Source organism: Nelumbo nucifera, chromosome 3 (assembly GCF_055504915.1).
Source record: "Nelumbo nucifera cultivar China Antique chromosome 3, China Antique-T2T, whole genome shotgun sequence".
NCBI lineage: Eukaryota > Viridiplantae > Streptophyta > Magnoliopsida > Proteales > Nelumbonaceae > Nelumbo > Nelumbo nucifera.
Genome location: NC_142651.1, coordinates 18276332 through 18294655, shown reverse-complemented (window position 1 = coordinate 18294655; position 18324 = coordinate 18276332). Strand labels below are relative to the sequence as shown.

Below are 18324 nucleotides of genomic sequence, written 5' to 3'. Positions count from 1 at the left end.
ACAAAACAGAAATGCAAATGATTTCAGTATAATTGATCTCATAAGAACTAAGAAGATAGTTTCCTCCTTTTGTCTTTTTTTTTTTTTTCTTTTTTCTGAAATCCTGGTTCGGTCTGCAGCATCAGTGCTGGTTTTGATCCGAACAGTTGCCTCGGAATTCATCATGCCTGCCTACCCTTTGATATGCTCATAAAGAGGAACCCCAAAGTTTGAATATGGGTTCAAGAAAGTGTATGGTCAGAATCTTATCTACTCTAGTATATTATTTTCCTGATTCTGGGAATTTCATTAGTGTCAATGGACTGCATTTCATTATAAAAAGGATATCACCCAATATTGGTCCCAGCTATCTGGGGTCTTGAGACTTCAGAGGGGTACAATGGATGTGATATGATCCTAACCTGTGGCATTTTTTTTACACGTCTGCATTCGTATTTCTGGATGCTGTAATAAAGTAATAACCATTTTTTTTTCTTAAGCCGGATGTTGTAATAACTATTTCTTGTAAACATGACTGCTACAATTATAGCTGGGACTCACAACTGCTAGGTCCAACATTGACTGCCCAACAATTATAGGACAGATTAGTACACCAACTACAAACCAGTCACGGTCACATGGTGTTGAAACAAACAGGACGTCTATTGCTTAGTTTCTAATTTTAGTCTGTCGCAAGCTTCTCCTTCGACTTTTGTTATAGCAGATTTGGGAACCTTTGGCATTTCCGTTCATGCACAATGTGGTCGCTCTCAAATTCCAACCTGTGTTTTTACGCATATCATTCCAAGAATTTTCTATTACCGTATAAAGCGAGTACCCTTCTTTTGTGAAGGTTTCAAGAAAAGAAAAAAAAGGAAAGAACTAGATAGAGTGGACTGCTCAATCTTTCCCTTTCCACTCTCATGCCCTCCCTTTTAATGTAATTTGGTATATCAATTGATGAATGTGGACATCTTGGTAGACTTAAATCATAGTTACTTAATTTTATAGTAGACTACTTTCTTTGCTCATCATCAATGAAAGCCTTCACCGTCCACGTAATTAAAACCTAGAAATAAATCCAAGCAGGTTTGAAGTCACAGCGCAACTGGTTTATCAGACCCATTCACATTTGTCGGTGAAAACCATGAATTTGATTTGTTACCAGAAAGTAATATTGATCAACTAAGGCAGCCCTCATATTCTTCTTCTCCCACCTCCTTCCCATCACCCCAATTGGTGGGATTGCAAAATGCTGGGGGGAATCATTGGCCACACTCCATCAGATTCAGTCATGAATGATTTTTTTTTTTTTAAAGCACACCATGCCTTCGAATTCTGTTTTTCTTATAGAAAGTTCACTCAGTATAAGAGCTTGTAACCAAAAAAAATACAGAAAAGTATTTGAGTGGGTGGCAGAGACAGAGTGGCCAAAGCTCCCAAAAAGAAGAGGGCATTTGAGAAGTTGTTTTGTTGAAGCATTCAGGTCTCCGCATGCAGTTGGCGAGTCTTAATCAGAGGGGGAGTGACCACCTGCTCCAACTGCCGATTAACCCCCCTACCTCAGAATAAAGAGACCTTTGATGAATGCCTGCAATCCCTCTTTCAAATCATAAAACTGAATTGCCAATAATGATCCTAAGGTTCCTTTCAATGGAAAGCTTCTCTTATGGCTGATTGACCAAATGGGCACTGTATCCAACTATATCCGTTTGTTTGGTCTGTTTCTGGGTTACGGTTTATTAATCTTCTCCGCGGTCTGTGCCTCAGACTAGTGATGATTGATAACCGATGAGATCATGACCTTCCAATTATTTTTCTGGTTTTCTTTTTCTTTTCTTTTCTTTTCCTGGTAAGATACGATCTTCATCTTCCTATTCAATGAAATAGAAAATAGAAGGGGCATTCAGTCATTTTCTACTGATGGGTTGGTAGTAAATCTATATAAACTTCTCCTAAACAAGATGTTGACCGTGTGATCTTTGGTTTGAATATCTTGAAATCTCCCGCGTGATTGTCTTCTTTGCTGACCACGATCGTTGCTTAAAGAAATGGGAACTAAAATAAGAAGGAAAATAGAAAATTAACAAACAATAACAGATGAATTTATCACACCATGTACCTACCATTAGGTAAGCTATCTCCCATCTCCAGGTAATTTTTTTGAGTTCAATTCTTCCTTCCCTTAAATATAGAAAGACCCATTGACACTCTTGATACAGTCTGCTTAAATTGTCACCAGAACGCTTCTGGGATCCCAGTGAAGTTCAGGCAAACCTAACCTGGGAAAATTTCAGCATGGGATCCAACAGGCCTGCAGATCATCACCAACAATGTAGAAGCTACACTGTTGTGAAATTTAAGTTCATTATAGTGTCTTTCTTCTTTGTAATGATGTTCTCCTCTTCAGGTAAAGGTTTTAGTAGTGAAGTTGGAAATTTAAGCTTGCATGGCGATCCAATTCCAACTTTCCTCTGGTTTATTTATTTATTTTTCTTGCTTTTACTCCTTGAATGCAGCTGCGTTTGATCCCTTGGATCCCAATGGGAACATAACAATCAAATGGGATGTGATGTCCTGGACCCCAGATGGCTATGTCGTGAGTATCATCTCCAATTTGATAGTTTTGTTTTGCAGTTTCTTTGTGACAAGTTTTTCCTAGTTTCAATTCTAAATTCAAAATTTTTGGGGGTGTTCACCGTTGTGAATTGTTTTTCTTGTTGGAAGTTCCAAAAACAAAGCAAAACCAGCTGGTTTGAAAACAAGTTGGTTCTTAGAACAAAAACATAGAAAACATGTTGTTGGTTATATGTGTTTTTTATCTTCAAAACTTAAACAAAAAAATGTTGTTGAATTTCTAGTTTAGAGAATATGTTTTCATGTGGTTATTTAATATCATGTTCCATAAAATATATAATTTCTATACTACACAAATTGTTTTTGTTAAAAAAAAACATGTATTGTTTTTTTGGAAATAAAACCAACTTGTTTTTCCTTTTGAAAACAAAAACACCATTCAAGAACATGTTTTTGTTTTCTTTGCTGATGTGGTAATTTCAAAAACAAATGAAAACAAAAACGTTCATGTTGTGGAACGCTCCATCAGGAACCCAACATAGATTAAATTTCAAATAACCAATTGCAGATCCATGAGGCAGCCCTAAAAACGATGTGACTCTACTGTTCTTTAGACTTTATTGAAACATAATTTTTTTTTGTTCATAAAAGAAAATATAAATTCAATACCAGAGATTATAAGTTCACAATAAATCAAACATGAGATAATGATATCAATGTCTTCTTGATCCATCTTCCAGGCAGCGGTGACGATGAGCAATTTCCAATTGTATCGGCACATCATCAGTCCAGGCTGGACCTTGGGATGGACATGGGCTAAAAAAGAAGTGATATGGTCCATGGTGGGAGCCCAAACTACTGAGCAAGGAGACTGTTCCAAGTTCAAGGGGAACGTTCCACATTGTTGCAAGAAGACCCCAACAGTTGTTGATTTACTTCCTGGTGTCCCTTACAATCAACAATTTTCCAATTGCTGCAAAGGTGGGGTGGTGGCTGCTTGGGGACAGGACCCTACAGCATCAGTCTCAGCCTTCCAGGTCAGTGTTGGGCTGGCTGGTACTTCAAACAAGACAGTGAAACTTCCCAAGAACTTCACTTTGCTAGGTCCAGGACCTGGGTACACTTGTGGCCCGGCGAAAATCGTGCCATCGACAACCTTCTTTACACCTGACCGGAGGCGGAAAACTCAGGCACTGAGTAAGTCCATCCATACTCAAGATATAGTTTGGTATTAAGTTCTTCAATGAAACCAAGTTCAAAACAGATCACATTAGCTCATATAGTACAGAAGAATAGCTCAGTCCTGTAACAAATCCTTACCTTGCTGTTCTTTAATTTGCAGTGACATGGAATGTGACATGCACTTATTCACAGTTTCTGGCCCGAAAGAACCCAAGCTGTTGTGTCTCCTTCTCTTCATTCTATAATAATACCATCACTCCGTGTCCCTCCTGCGCTTGTGGTTGCCAAAGCAAGAATAACTGTATCAAGTAATCCTCCAACTCAAACTATACAGATCGATATATCATGAATTGAAAAGCATGTGTCTGTTGTTATTTGAACGTCAAAGAAGAGTACCTAACCCTGCAGGATTGTGAGTGTTATTGCAGAAGTGACTCAAAGCTGCTAAATGTACTGGGAATCAATACACCAAGGAAGGATAATGCACCATTGTTGCAATGCACACACCATATGTGCCCGATCCGAGTGCACTGGCATGTGAAGCTCAACTACAAGGACTATTGGCGTGTGAAGATCGCCATCACAAATTTCAACTATCGGATGAACTATACACAGTGGACGCTCGTTGCTCAGCACCCAAATCTCAATAATGTTACCCAAGTATTTAGCTTTGATTACAAGCCTCTTGTCCCTTACCAATCCATAAGTGAGTGCACACAACCTCTCAAACACTGTCTTTCCATTTCTATATGCTCACAATCAAGCACATTCACCATTTTTGGAAAGCTACTTCTTTGCTAGCTCTGTAAAAGAAAACACGCTTTCTTCCGAACAAAAGTTTTCAATAGTCCTTAACCCTTCCTATTCCCATGCCAATACTAGGGTCTGCACCTGGACAAGAGCATCCAGAAATAACCAATCTGCATTGAGTCACCAGGCTTGGAACTTTTTGGATGACTAAAATACCATTTTGCTTCTTTCATTTCATGGTCTATAAATTTTGTCTCAACAGAGTTCAAACGAACATTACATCTGTTGTGGAGAGAGGGTTTCATAGCAATGCGCAGAATAATTCAAAATTATGCTTTCTGTTTTCTTGTTTGTCTGTTTTCAGAGACTATTTATGACATTGAAAAATTCTAATTCATTTGCTGCAATTGCACATACAGATGACACTGGCATGTTTTACGGCATGAAATTCTATAATGACCTACTAATGGAGGCAGGCCCACTTGGAAATGTCCAGTCGGAAATTCTGCTTCAGAAAAACAAGGAGACCTTCACTCTCAAGCAAGGTTGGGCATTTCCTCGGAGAGTCTACTTCAACGGTGATGAGTGCATGCTACCCCCACCAGACGCATACCCATTCCTACCAAATTCTGCCTTTACAAACTCAGCTTCATTCTCAATTTTAATTGCTTCTCTACTCCTCTTGATGACTGTCTGGTGAATCCCTTGGATGTTGGAATGAAGCAAAAGGCAGTTTTCAGAAGTTTTGGAAGGAGAAAAAGCAATTTTTTTTGAACATATGGCTATCTTTCACATATTGGTTACTGAAATACAGGTATGTAAATGAAACGCCAAAATTGTTTTGTTTGAATCAGAAAAATGAAAGCTGGATGTGAATCAGCTCTGTAAGACGTCTTTTGTAAGATACATGAGCTTATTAAATTGAGAAACTAGACCAAATTTTCTATATAACGAAGAATGTTCTGAAGGTTGACCATACTGCACGGCTATGGAGTACTTAGTTTCTCATCCCTGCAGAAACATGATCCTTTAACAAATGGTTGCTGGATGCTTTGACATTAAGGCTCCGTTTCAACAAAGAAAAGGGTGAAAGCGGATTTCAAACTGAAATATTTCGGCCATATGTTCTTTTTTCTTTTCTTTTTTTTTTTTTCTGTTCCACAGTGAAAACTTTGTTTCATGTCCCTTTTTCATTGATAGATATCAATTTGTTCAAGACGGATATCAAGAATAAAGGTCAGTAACTGGGTTTGTTTCTGTCTGATACAAATTATAAAGCATCTAAGAGACATAGAACATGCATGCAAAGATTCTATTGTAGCTATTCTTCCCTCTCCATCTCCATGGCTCTTCATTATTTCATGGCCGTTTTAGTTTTATGCTATAACGTAGCTGGCAGCTCACTTCAATTAAATGATTGACATAATAACCATGCGTCATGCGTGATTAGGAATTTAAGAAGTCCACTTTGTAGTTTGTAATGTATGGTAGATTTTAAGGATGCCCTTACTAAGATCTTATTGAAGAACAAATAAGATGTCAAAACCATTAAAAGTAAAATTTAAAGTTAGACCATAGGGGATTATTAGTGCAAGTAACCTTTTTTTTTCATCTTCATGCAGACATGCTCAACTAAATTAAAGTTACTTCTGTGATTTAGTTTCGGTTAAACAAAACAGAATTACATGAGAAGATGAAAGTTTGATTAACAACTCCAAGATCAAATCCATATATTATCTGTGGTTTCACTTCAAAATGTTTTCATTACAATGGAAGGAGCAACACTTTTACATGGTATCCCTACAAACAAGATGGTTAATTTATATGTATAATCAGAAAATATACTTATATACCAGGTAAAATGTAAACAAAAATGGTAGTGAATTCAACTCGCCATTACACAACACAGAAGATGCGATTTTTGTCATTGTGGGTTGCCATGCACCTGAATCCACTTATATTGCTGGAATCCAAGGCTCCAGCAGAGGTTAGTTCACCACAGGCTTTGAGTAGTATGATCCAGTTGTAAATATTGGAATGACCCATAAATTGAAATATGTTCCCCTATGCTTCACTTGGTCCTAACCCAACAAGAACACCAAAGATGCAAAGAAAGTCATGATTGGACCAACTAACGAGGCAACAGATCGGGAGCTAGCATTTGGCAACCATGGATAGGCATCAGGTGGTGGCATGACACAGTTGTCACCATTGAAGTAGATCCGTCGAGGGAAAGCCCATCCCTTCTCAAAAGTAAATGTTGATTTATCCTTCCTGAAAAGTAACTCTGACTGGACATTCCCTAGAGGGCCAGCTTGCATGAGTAAATCATTGTAGAATTTAACTCCCCATAACATTGCAGTATCATCTGCGAAACCAAATTCCAATTCCAAAATGATTCAGTCAACTAAATGTTTCAAAGCCACACACACACACATCTAGAAGTATTTGGTACCATATTTGATATGATACCAGTACGCTAGGCATGAACAGGTACCAGGTATAATAGCCACAACCACAGAAAGTAACGAAAACCAGACCTAACATTTGATTGATGACATTTTTACACAACCAAGTGGATAAGAGCATAGGAAAAAGTTCATTTGGTTTTCTTTTTTCTTTAGTTTGGTCAGGAAAGTGTTCGTTCATCAATTAGGTTTATTTGGTTTGGTCTAGTACCATCAAGGGGTCAGGTCAGGTCTAGATCAAGGTAGACATAACCTGGTCCCAAACCAATAAATAAATGTGCAGAACCTGTCCCAGATCAATTATCAATCAGGACTAGGGTCTGACCTGATAATACCCGATCATATTTGACAGCTATACTTCAACCTGTAACTTAACAGTACATCTACTCATTTGTTAAATTGATACATTTGGACACGATAACGTGACAATACCACAAGTATATCATGATAGGTATTAGATTGGGGGTATCTTTGTAATATGCTATATATATATAGTTTGTTTCAGTCTTAACAGGTTCAGAACAACCAAAACCGATCCCAACCCAATTGTAATCGGGGCACATGAAGCAGACTGAGACCCTATATAATGGGTTGGTTAGGTTCTGTTGGTCTTCCTGACCCATTAACAGCCCTAGATATCTCCTAAATTTGGGACAACCAATTTGATGGTCCAGACCACCTCAACATATGCAATATATCTTAAATGCCCTGTAATATCAGGTTAGGATATTAGATCATCATTCACCTCTTCCATTCATAAAGTAAAACAGGAAGAGAACTTGTTAACTAAAGACACAACTTACTTATGGCAGCATAAGGAGTTAATGACTTGTAATTGAAGCTGAAAATCTGGGTGAGATTGTCAAAGTTGGGGTGTTGAACAACCAAGTTCCACTCTGTGTAGTTCATCCTGTAATTGAAATTTGTGATTGTGATCTTGACTCTCCAGTACTCTTTGTAGTTGAGTTTAACATGCCAGTGGACCCGGATTGGGCACATATGGTTAGTACACTGGACAAGAGGTGTATAGCTATTTTTGCTTGAGCTTGAAAGAGCTGAAGCTAAATACGGCGAGTCTCCCCTGTAAGCCAAAAGAAAAAAAAAAAAAGAGTATGAAATCAAACATAATACATTGTCTCCACACTGGAAGATAATTTTATGGAGAAAAAACAATGAAGGCATGATATTTTGAAGAAAAAAGATGAACAACAAAACTTACTCTACACAACTTCCTGGCTGAGTTATATTGTTTTGGCAGCCACAGGTACATGTTGGGCAGGGGACTATTGTATCATTATAGAAGGAAGAGAGAGAGACACAGCAGGTCGGTGTCTTCTGAGACAGGAATTGAGAGTACGTGCAGGTAACGTTCCATGTCACTGAAAAAAGGGAGACATATAAGTTACAAGACATTTTTTTCCTTTACTTTTTCTCTTCTAATGATAAATGATACCAACAATCAAGAGAGCCCTGTATGAGTATAGCATGAGCTCAGTTGCAACGGAACCATGAAAACTATTTTGACCTATTTGTGTATGAAAGCTAATGACAAATAAAGTGGTTTTTCTCACATAAAGCCTTCTATGCTTCTTATTAGAATTACTATTAAGAAACGGTAATATTTCATTAATGATAGTTTTATTATTGGATAAAGCAAAAACATACTATGGTGCTTATTCCATCTCATCATGATGCATGGAAGCATCAATTCATAAAGAAACCATGTTATGATCAGATTTCCTGAAAGAAACAATGATCTTCAAATTATCTTACTCATTGCTTGAGTGACCCTCCTTTTGTCTGCTGATATAAATTTAGTTGGTTTAACAATCTTCGCAGGCCCACATGTATACCCAGGTCCAGGTGCTTTTAGTGTGAAGTTCTTTGGAACTCTAACTGTTTTGTTAGTGGTCCCCGCTGCACCCACACTAAGCTGGAATGAGCTTGCTGCATTGGCTGGATCCTGGACCCATGAATTGATTACTCCTCCTTTGCAGCAATTTGCAATCTGCTGGTTGTAGGGGGTTCCTGGCAATAAATCCACAACTGTTGGATCTTTCTTGCAGCAATGTGGAATATTTCCTTTGAATCTTGAGCAATCCCCTTGCTCTGTGGTTTGGCCTCCCATCATGCTCCATATTACTTCCTTCTTTGCCCATGTCCATCCCAGTGTCCACCCTGGTGCCTGAATGTGACGATATTGTTGGAAATTGAAGATTGTAACAACAGCCTGCCCAACTCCAAACAGAAGATGAATGATAATTTAGATGGAGGCAGATAAGCTTCCAAAATATTTAACAATATGTGACAGAAGCGGTGAAGTAATAGATGGAAAGTGGAACTGAAAAAGAATTCTTTTACCAATAATGATATGAACAGAGATAACCTAGGCAATAGAAAATACCCACTTTTGAAATGTGTAGCTTAAGTATATTCATGTACTTGTGTCAAATAAGCTAGGAGAAAAAGGGAAATTTTTCTAGAAGTGTCCTTTAAGAATTCATTACGCGTTGGAATCCTATGTGTGTCCACATAGAAACTCCATCCATTTAGGAAAAGTCCATGCAACACTGACATTGATACATATATCAGTGTCCCTCTAATATAGACTTCTTTGCACATGCAGGGCATGATATACTTTGTGATATGAATTTAAGTGTACAGTATGAATTCACAGTAAATTACACACACCCAAAGAGATTTTCTAAGCTCCACCATAAGGCCATATGTACTTTACAAAAATCCTTGATATACTTACAACATAGCCATCTGGAGTCCAGCTTATAATGTCCCATTTGATTGTGATATTCCCATTTGGATCAAGCGGATCATAGGCTTCTGGAAAAAACAAAGCAATATTTGATTTTAGACCCTTTTTTGAGAAGAGGCAAAGTATAGTATTTCACTCAAAATAAGAAAACCCTTGTACAATAAGTGTCTGTACAAGGGGAAATTACAAAAAATCTCCCCCAGTTTCTATAACAGCACATATCCCTGATTGTTTACAAAGAGAGAATCATATACAAAAAATTAACTATAACTACTTCCTTTGTAATATTTACGAACTGCCAACCATGATTACATTTTCGGTATAATTGATTTTAGATCCTTAATTGCCAAGAAAGCCAAAATTCTAGTATCTTATAAAAGAATTGTAGCTCCTGAAAGCCCCAAGTTCCCCTCCCCATAATAGGGTTCCCATATTTTCTTTTGGAAGAAATAGGGAGCACCAAAAACATCTAAATCAGATCACTATGTAATAATTTAATTTGTGTATCCTCTGGACAACGTATAGTTTCTTCTCTTTTTTCCTTTCATGACAATATGAAACATAATTCAGAAGACGAAATAAAGTGCATTCCACAAGTAGTGCACGTCTGGAATCTGCATTTGTGTAAGGGGACATCTGAGATAATCTGATGTCCCAGCATTGAACAACACCTGCTGCGGCCCCCTATGAATCCTTTCCCTCATAAACCAAATGACATGTTTCTCTAAAGAAGAAAATTTGAAAATATCATACTACTATTTTTCTTCCCTTTTTCCATATCCAATTTATAAGAGACAACAAGAGGTCAAGAAGCCTGATTAGGGATGGCAATTCTGTCAGAATTTTTGGATACCTGACCCATCCCAACCCTAATAGGACCCATTATCAAAACCCTATAGGGTTTGGGACAAGTTTTGGATTTTAGATTAAAACCCTATAGGGTTTGGGCTTTGTGCTTAAGATACCCACTATCATTACTTGATTATAAACCCATGTATATATTATTATTTATTAAGTATAGGGAAATCTATGATGCTGGAAACATGATACTTGAAGAGCTTTGACCAATCAACCCCCCCCCCCCCCGCGTATGTGCTTCATTACCACTTTTATGATACTAGTTGATTGGTTATAAGTTCTTCTGGTATCAGAGTCAAACCCTAATAAATATATTTTATATGTTTTATAAGAAATAACGTATATAGTAAAAAGGATTAAGAGAGAATCAAATCCTTCCGGTTGTGTCCCATTATAGGCGTCTTGGCCACTAGCTTACCATACCACATTTTTGCTTAATAGGGACATCACATTTCACTTATGTGATGATGGTGGATGGGACAGATTTAACGGGCTTGGGATGGGACGGGGTTTGGGAACTTGGGAGAAAAAATTAAAAGGGGTTTGGGATCAAGGATGCTTAGGCGGGTTTGGGAATGGAAAGGCAATTTTCGCAGTACCCAAGCCTGATAATCTATCTGAATCTTACCCATTAGAAGATTCTATCATTTATGCATAGTCCAGACGGCGGGCTCTCGGGGAGTCTGGAGATATTGGTAGATAGAAATCTCAAAACACAAATAAATAAACCCAAGCTATAACGGAAAAAATGAATAGATAAGTGAGTTATTTTATTAGCATAACAAGCAAACATGATAACAGTCCAGTATCATAGACAAGAAAAACAGAGGATAAAATTTATAATTTAATTCCAGCAACCTGATAGTCGCAACTCGTACATGAATAATGATGAAATAAAAATTTCCTCTCACCCCCCCCCCCCCCCCCGGGCTTTCTATAAGACTAGAACTCGCTAAATTCATAAAGAAAGGCCCCATCGTCTTCATGAAAAAACATATTAAGAAAACGAAGAAAACAATCCAAGAAGGAAAAAAGGGCGAAAAGCTATAAAAGATGTGACTGGGTATTGAACTAAAGCTTTCAGTGGAACGGGAAATATAAAATGATATAGCATTCCGCCAATTAAGAAAAATCAGATGCTAAATTAGTCGTGTTTGTTTTCTTAAATAACAAAACAAATCAAATGTTAAACTACTGAAGAAGAAGGGCGACTGGGCAACTACAACTTTCAAAACCTTCTCATTATACATTTAGGAAGAGCGTTTCCATGGAACTAGGAGTTCATCTGTGGATTTGGACAAAAAAAACAACAAATAACGTAGACAAAAAGAAAGAAGCCCAAAAACATCGAATTTTTTAGACAAACAGAAAAGAAGCAATCTCATCAAAATTTCTATTTCCAGAAACGCAACAACCAAATCTCAACCCAAAATGCCATATCCACGAAAAAGATGACACAAATCTGTTTTAACCAACCAAAACCCATGAACACAAAAAGAACAAATCCGACAATAAAAACAAAATTTGACACGAAAAGAGGGGGAAAATATATAAGTGATCTTGAGTACGAACCTGTTGACGTAAAACTGAAGCAGGAAAACCACAGAACAACCAAAATAGTACATTTTACTAGTTTGGAGATGGACCTCCTCATGGATGAGCAGACAAACTCCATTTCCATGGTAAATTCCTTTCTTTTCCTGGGTAAAACTGAAAATGGGGAATTGCAACGGGGAGAGAGAGTGGAGACCGAGGAAGAGAGAAAGAGAGAGAAGAAAGAAAAACCGTGATCACTGGCCTTTCCTTCACATCATCACATGACAGACAGAAGTGGAGACTTAAGACCACTGGAATTACTGCAAAAATTTCCCTCTAAATTCTAATTCCATTTATGTAATTACCTAATTGCCCATTCTTTGGGATTTATTTATGGAATACAACACCATATGTTGTTAAAATTACACATATGCCCTCCTTCAGGCCTCCAGACGACTTTTTTTTGGTCTCCCTCCGTCCATTCCGGTGGTGAATCTTGGAACTTGAAAGTATGTTTGATGATGTGGGTCCAACATCCAGCTCACATTGGGGCTGTAACCCATTAGCCAAGCCATGGGGGGGAAAGGGTGGGTTCAGCCAGGGTAGCGGTTATTGGCCCGAACCGCTGCCCTTCGAAAAGGCCCAAGGCCCACGGCCCAGCCCCTGTCCGTGTAAATGTAACCCATTCTACTTTCTACACGATTGCCCAAAATCAAAGGAAGTTGTTATCAGAAGAAGTTTCGAGAAGAGGAATGGGTAAAAGGGTAAAAACGGTATTTTAGCAATGAAAATCATGGCAAATGAGATGATGATGACGACGATGACGATGCGTGAGAGTGAGAAGCTTTGATTTCGAATGGCCTGGGCCTGCCCACAACAAGTGGGCCGGATCCCGTGGGCCGCCCTTATTCTTATTCCACCCATGTGTCGGTGGTGGAACTGGAAAGTGGAAAGAGACCCATCGCTCTAATAATTATAATAACCCAGGAGGCAGGAAAAGAGCTCTCGCCTCTCGTAGTTTAGTTTAGAAAAAGTCCATTGATTTTAGTTTTAGGTATTCCTTTTGTCTTTGGAATGCAAAGAAAACAGGAAAGAGAAGAGAAAGGAAGTTAGGTCTCAAGTCTCAACAGATAACCACAATTGATGAGGCAATCGTAACCGTCTGATCCTTCGCTAGTTCTGTAAGCAGCCACAAGACAAGAGAGTAGTAGCACTGTTTGATGGCTGAGATCATGAAATGGAATGGAGGGGGCCCAGACCCAGCAAATCGATGTTTTAATAAAAGAGTAGTAGGTGGGCCAGTGGGCCAGGCACAGATGAGTTGGTTTCTAAAAAAAAGAAAATTGTCAAATTTGTCTATCGCCAAACGTCATAGATTTGTGAAAACGTTGATTTATTTACTGAATTTGTTTTTCTTTCCTTTGAAAGATGGAAGGCTAACTAATGGTAATGGGTGGATGTGGACTGGTTGTGGTTGCCAGTGACAGACACAGAGGTGAACCAGCTCATTCTCCATGCTTCTGACGCGGCTTTGGCTCCAAGTCACTAATTACAACACGGACTGGACAGTTGGATTTTCCCTGGGGGGGTTCTTGGGCTAGATTTTATATGGTTGTTAACTTGTTAAGAACAAGCTAGCCATGCTTCTGCTGATGAGGTGCAAAAATCCTATTACAACCCAAAAGCTTCTTCTAGACATGCATCATTCACAGCTTTAGCCCTTAAATATATATATATATATATATATATATATATAAATGGGGAGGCATTTGGTATGAAATGAATGTCATTCAGAGGTGTTTCTCAAGGAAAACAAGAAACTCTGAATAAACAAATTAGATGACCATTTGTCTGGACTTGTCCGTCCAGAGATATGTGTGCTTGCCAACCAGATGGTTGAATAAAAACAAAAAAAAAAAAAACGTGAAGAGGATGTTTCTTTCTTCCTCTTGTTCCCTCTTCAGTCTTCTCTTCTAATTTGTGCTTATTTTATTAATGCTCCTGAAAAGGATGCCTTGAGCGGAATGACTCAATGTGCTATTTTTTTTTTTTCTTGCACAAGGAATGAAACAACCCTTCAACAAACTCCACTATTGGCATATGCTGACCCAGAAGGCTAAGTCAATTCGATGATGACAACCCTCTAATTCATGGAATTCTCCAGTTGATGCTCTCTCTCTCTCTCTAGAGCTAGTTAGCTGCTCAACAATGGAATGTTCATAACATTGGCAATTTGGATAATTGGATTTGTGAGGATTTTGGACTCCAATCCATCAATGGATGAACATTTTTTTTTTTTTTATCAATAATACTTTCATTAACTCATCAAAAGAAGATTTACAATAGGAAGACAAACACGCTTATCTTCCAAGAGCAACAAAGAATCTCAAGAAAAGAAAAAAAAGAAAGAAAACACACTATAGCTACAGCTTAGCCCAAAAAAGTGAATTCCTTTCTACCCCTTGTTTAGCTAAACCGTCAACTAGGGAATTAGCCGATCTTTTAACCCAAAGTATCTTAACTTCCATCTCCCGCACCAGCCACTTGAATTTCCTCCTCTCATTATTGTACTTCCATAAGCCATTGTGATCTTTAATCAGCCACCCTATCACCACCTCTGAATCCCCTTCAATTAAGAGTTTCCTGATGTTCAACTCCTTAGCTTTCTATGCCCCTTCCATAACTGCAAAGATCTCAGCTCTAAGGGAGTCATCCACTCCAATTGGGCCTGAGAACATAGCAAAATGATGCAACAGTTCTGCTAAATATGATCGTTTATCATCATTCCAAATCAATCAATGAATGATTAATGTTTGAATATGGGTTTAGGGAATCTGATTTCATAACAGAAGGAAGCTGCTTTAAAAAGATTACTTCGATGAACCACATAATCATGATTAGTTTACACATCAAATTTCATATCAAAATTGAGCATATTGCATATCGTCTTTTAGCCGATTCAGTAATTCCCAACCAAGACGGAGAGTCTAGTCTTCTGCTTTCAAATCTGTCAGTCTCCTATTCAACTCCTCAGAAAATATCATGCTTCAGCTCCTATGCTTTATTCCCTGCTTCTGGGAGCTTTAGAGACATCTCCAACCCATATTCATCAGCCACTTGCTGCATCATGATTCTTGCTTCAACTCTGTCTACCCCTTCAGTTTTGGTTTGTAATATAAACATGAAGGTACAAGAAGCAGTAACTTTAGAAACCAGGGAAAATACCGAAGCAAGTTGTCGTAGAAAACTCAAAAACTAGCTATTGGGTTACACCGATGACAGTTTTAATGTCCACCGTGAATTGAAAGGGAGGACTCAAGAGGAGACAAAGTGAATTCGACGAGCAAATCCCATGTTAATTTGTATAGCACACAGCAGATCACTAATGCCGCAGTTGTTTTCAAGGTATAAGAAATAGATGGCTAATTTAATTTTTAATCTCGACGCACATCTCAATGTTCTTTATTATAGTAATCCTCCTCCAATACCAAGACTTGATCGCTTAGACGAGAAGGGAAGTATTGACCAGGAAGGATCTGAATGAAGTATAACAGAAAAAGAAGCTTACAGTAAACTCGGTTCGAAGTCATACAACCAAAAGAAAGTGACATAACCCAAGGTGGTTTAGTTACAATTTTTCAAGGTATGCAAAGCAAAGAGAGAGAAAGGAAGAGACCCATCTCATCAGAGATGCAGAAACAGACCAGCTCCAAGTCCTCCAAATCCTTCCGAGGCTTCCTGCCCGTACTGTTATATCCTCTTCTCTTCTTCACCCTCCTCACAGTGATCACTGTTAGTTCCAAAGTCTCCTACCCTTACTTCACCTTCTCCACCACCAACGCTAATGCCACCACCCGAGACCATATTGTTTTACCTTACTCCATCCACAGCCAGATCTCTCGTCTGCAAACCCAGCTGGGATCTTTGTTAGAGCAACTACATACTGAAAATCCACAGTCAAAGGCCGTGACCAAATTTGCCGATCAAGTACTTGGCATTGCTGTATCCTTGGACAAGCTTGTGGGTAGTCTATCAGGACAGTATAGAGAACCCCTGGCTGATGAGAAGGAGATGAGCACTGTCACTGTGGATGAAAGTTTCAGTGAAGGTGAGGCAGATGAAGATGAAGCCGAAGAAAGATCAGTGAGATTAAAGATGTTCCAGTCCAGTGAGCTTCGAGGGTATACTTCTCCCAAGCCCAACAGGCAGAGTGGGAAGAAAAACTTCCTTGGAGTAGAAGCAGTGTATCCATCAGTTGGTCTGGCATGTGCTGGTGTTGCATCAAATATAGACCGCTTCATGACCTACAAGGCCTTCAGTATGTGCCCAGATGACTGGGTTGTGGCTCAAAAGCTCACGGTGGCAGGGTGCGAACCTCTACCAAGAAGGAGATGCTTCACAAAATCGCCTCCAGGATATGGTAAGCCATTCCCTCTGAACTCCTCTCTTTGGACTCTGCCTAGTGATTCCAACATCTTGTGGACTCACTACAAGTGCAAAGACTACTCCTGCCTGGTTTCCAACAACACAGTTGGCAAAAGAGGCTTCTTCAAATGTGCCGACTGCTTTGACCTCTCCAAACGAGGCTGGGAGGTCCCTGCAAACCAGACCACTTCAGCAGAATTCACAGTTGATGAAGTTCTAAGGTTGAAACCTGGGGAGATCCGTATAGGACTGGATTTCAGCCCCACAACTGGGACATTTGCAGCAATAATGAAGGAGAAGAATGTAACCATTGCATCAGCTACGCTGAATCTTGGAGCCCCCTTCAATGAAGTCATTGCATTGAGAGGCCTCCTCCCTCTCTACATTTCAATTGGCTCAAGACTGCCTTTCTTTGACAACACCTTGGATATCATCCACTCCACCCTTTTCTTAGATGGGTGGATAGGACTCGACCTCCTCCAATATGTTCTGTTGGACTGGGACCGAGTCCTCCGCCCAAAAGGGCTACTTTGGGTGGATCGCTTCTTTTGCAGCAAGGAAGACATGAAAGTGTACTTGGATGCATTCTCTAAACTAGGCTACAAAAAGCTACTGTGGAGAGTAGTACCCAAGATGGATAAGATGGAGGATGAACTCTTTTTCTCTGCTGTATTGGAGAAGCCATTGAGAGGTTGAACTTGACTCAATAAACCAATGAAATGTCGTGTAAATAAATGAATAACAGTTACAATTCCTTTCATATATATGATTCTGGGTTGATTTCTATCTAGCAAGGATTTCTGATAAACTACCTATGCCATGCTAAAGGGTCTCTAGCACATTTTGGAGAAACTTATCCAAGATGAGATGAGATGCATTTCAACGTAATTTCTTCCTTCATCTGTTCATTTTACTAGGTGAATCCAAATCTTTTTCATTTCCCTAACGAATTTCCTTCTAGAATTGAATCAACCTGCCAATCCCACAGGAAACAAAGCCAACCTCTGTTGGTGAATGCTTAAGCCATCAAGGTGAACGAATATGATCTGATGGCTATCTTAAAGTCGCTTTTAATCCTCTATTTCTCACAAATCAGACGGAATGCAGTTATAATGGCCCACTTTAACCAGGTATCCGGATTTGTCCTCACAACTTTTCCAGTCGTGCATTAGGACATCTTCCCATGAATAAAAATATGCAATTACAGAGATGTTCCCAATGCATGGCTGAATGTGCTGTATAGTGTGAGGACCAATTTTATGAGGATTAAATAAATCCCAATTCCAATTGCAGCATTATCAAGACCAAGAGACGCATGGCACTTGGCACCCTATTATCAAAGAGTGATTAACATACATTTTATCAGTTCCCTTTGCCTCTTTTCTTAGATATCGGATTTGATCATCACAAAGCACAACTCACACCAACCTCCCACGGCATCACAGTCATGCATTAAAAACATCTTCCATATTTGATGTTATCATTCATGGAAAGATATAAATATTTCCAATGCACAGCTGCGATGTCAAATGAGGTTGGTGTGAGACACCCTCCGTGAGGAGCAAACCTGAATTCCTTTTCTTACTGAGAGTAAACGCAAACGGCTTCAACCCTGAACCTTAATTGGTTAAGAAAGCTACAGTTTGTACCTTTCCAACTTTAAAAGTCCTTTAATCTCGAGCAAATCTCCCCTACATTTAACGCTGGTTAAGGCATTAGTTAAAAGTTAAATGCTTCTCCATAAACCCTCTAAAAAGATTTTCAAAGAGCATTTCTCCG

The 18324-nt window shown here is 38.9% G+C and overlaps 3 protein-coding genes across 5 annotated transcripts; 2 read left to right on the top strand and 1 right to left on the bottom strand.

The window, feature by feature from the left end:
• Positions 1-2201: 2201 nt before the first annotated feature.
• LOC104599642 (COBRA-like protein 4) lies at positions 2202-5758 on the top strand. The gene is made up of 6 exons (XM_019198350.2): positions 2202-2389; positions 2499-2578; positions 3297-3753; positions 3899-4046; positions 4167-4444; positions 4908-5758. The coding sequence occupies exons 1-6, from the start codon at positions 2278-2280 to the stop codon at positions 5186-5188; spliced, it is 1356 nt and encodes a 451-aa protein (XP_019053895.1). The 5' UTR covers positions 2202-2277; the 3' UTR covers positions 5189-5758.
• Positions 5759-6188: 430 nt separating this feature from the next.
• Positions 6189-12433, bottom strand: LOC104599627 (COBRA-like protein 1). 3 transcript variants are annotated; one of them, XM_010262235.3, is made up of 6 exons: positions 12157-12433; positions 9715-9794; positions 8730-9186; positions 8176-8335; positions 7760-8037; positions 6189-6856 (listed from the first exon to the last, which is right to left on the bottom strand). In XM_010262235.3, the coding sequence occupies exons 1-6, from the start codon at positions 12263-12265 to the stop codon at positions 6570-6572; spliced, it is 1371 nt and encodes a 456-aa protein (XP_010260537.1). In that variant the 5' UTR covers positions 12266-12433; the 3' UTR covers positions 6189-6569. The 3 variants fall into 3 exon arrangements, with proteins under 3 accessions (XP_010260537.1, XP_010260542.1, XP_088755699.1); XM_010262240.2 differs by having other exon boundaries at positions 8730-9194; positions 12157-12399; XM_088899573.1 differs by lacking the exon at positions 12157-12433 and adding an exon at positions 11443-11479.
• A 2033-nt stretch (positions 12434-14466) lies between these two features.
• LOC104599618 (putative methyltransferase At1g29790) lies at positions 14467-17335 on the top strand. Its single transcript, XM_010262230.3, has one exon. It carries the CDS (start codon positions 15766-15768, stop codon positions 17239-17241), a length of 1476 nt encoding a protein of 491 aa, XP_010260532.3. The 5' UTR covers positions 14467-15765; the 3' UTR covers positions 17242-17335.
• The last annotated feature ends 989 nt before the right edge of the window (positions 17336-18324 follow it).

Excerpts from the sequence above, each read along its gene's own strand:
- LOC104599618 (XM_010262230.3), top strand. The coding sequence starts at position 15,766 with ATGCAAAGCAAAGAGAGAGAAAGGAAGAGACCCATCTCATCAGAGATG.
- LOC104599642 (XM_019198350.2), top strand. The coding sequence starts at position 2,278 with ATGGGATCCAACAGGCCTGCAGATCATCACCAACAATGTAGAAGCTAC. Across the intron at positions 2,390-2,498 it reads AATGATGTTCTCCTCTTCAG|CTGCGTTTGATCCCTTGGAT; the intron begins GTAAAGGTTTTA and ends CCTTGAATGCAG. Across the intron at positions 4,047-4,166 it reads AGCAAGAATAACTGTATCAA|AAGTGACTCAAAGCTGCTAA; the intron begins GTAATCCTCCAA and ends GTGTTATTGCAG.
- LOC104599627 (XM_010262235.3), bottom strand. The coding sequence starts at position 12,265 with ATGGAAATGGAGTTTGTCTGCTCATCCATGAGGAGGTCCATCTCCAAA. Across the intron at positions 9,795-12,156 it reads CTTCAGTTTTACGTCAACAG|AAGCCTATGATCCGCTTGAT; the intron begins GTTCGTACTCAA and ends TGTTTTTTCCAG. Across the intron at positions 6,857-7,759 it reads AACTCCTTATGCTGCCATAA|ATGATACTGCAATGTTATGG; the intron begins GTAAGTTGTGTC and ends TTGGTTTCGCAG.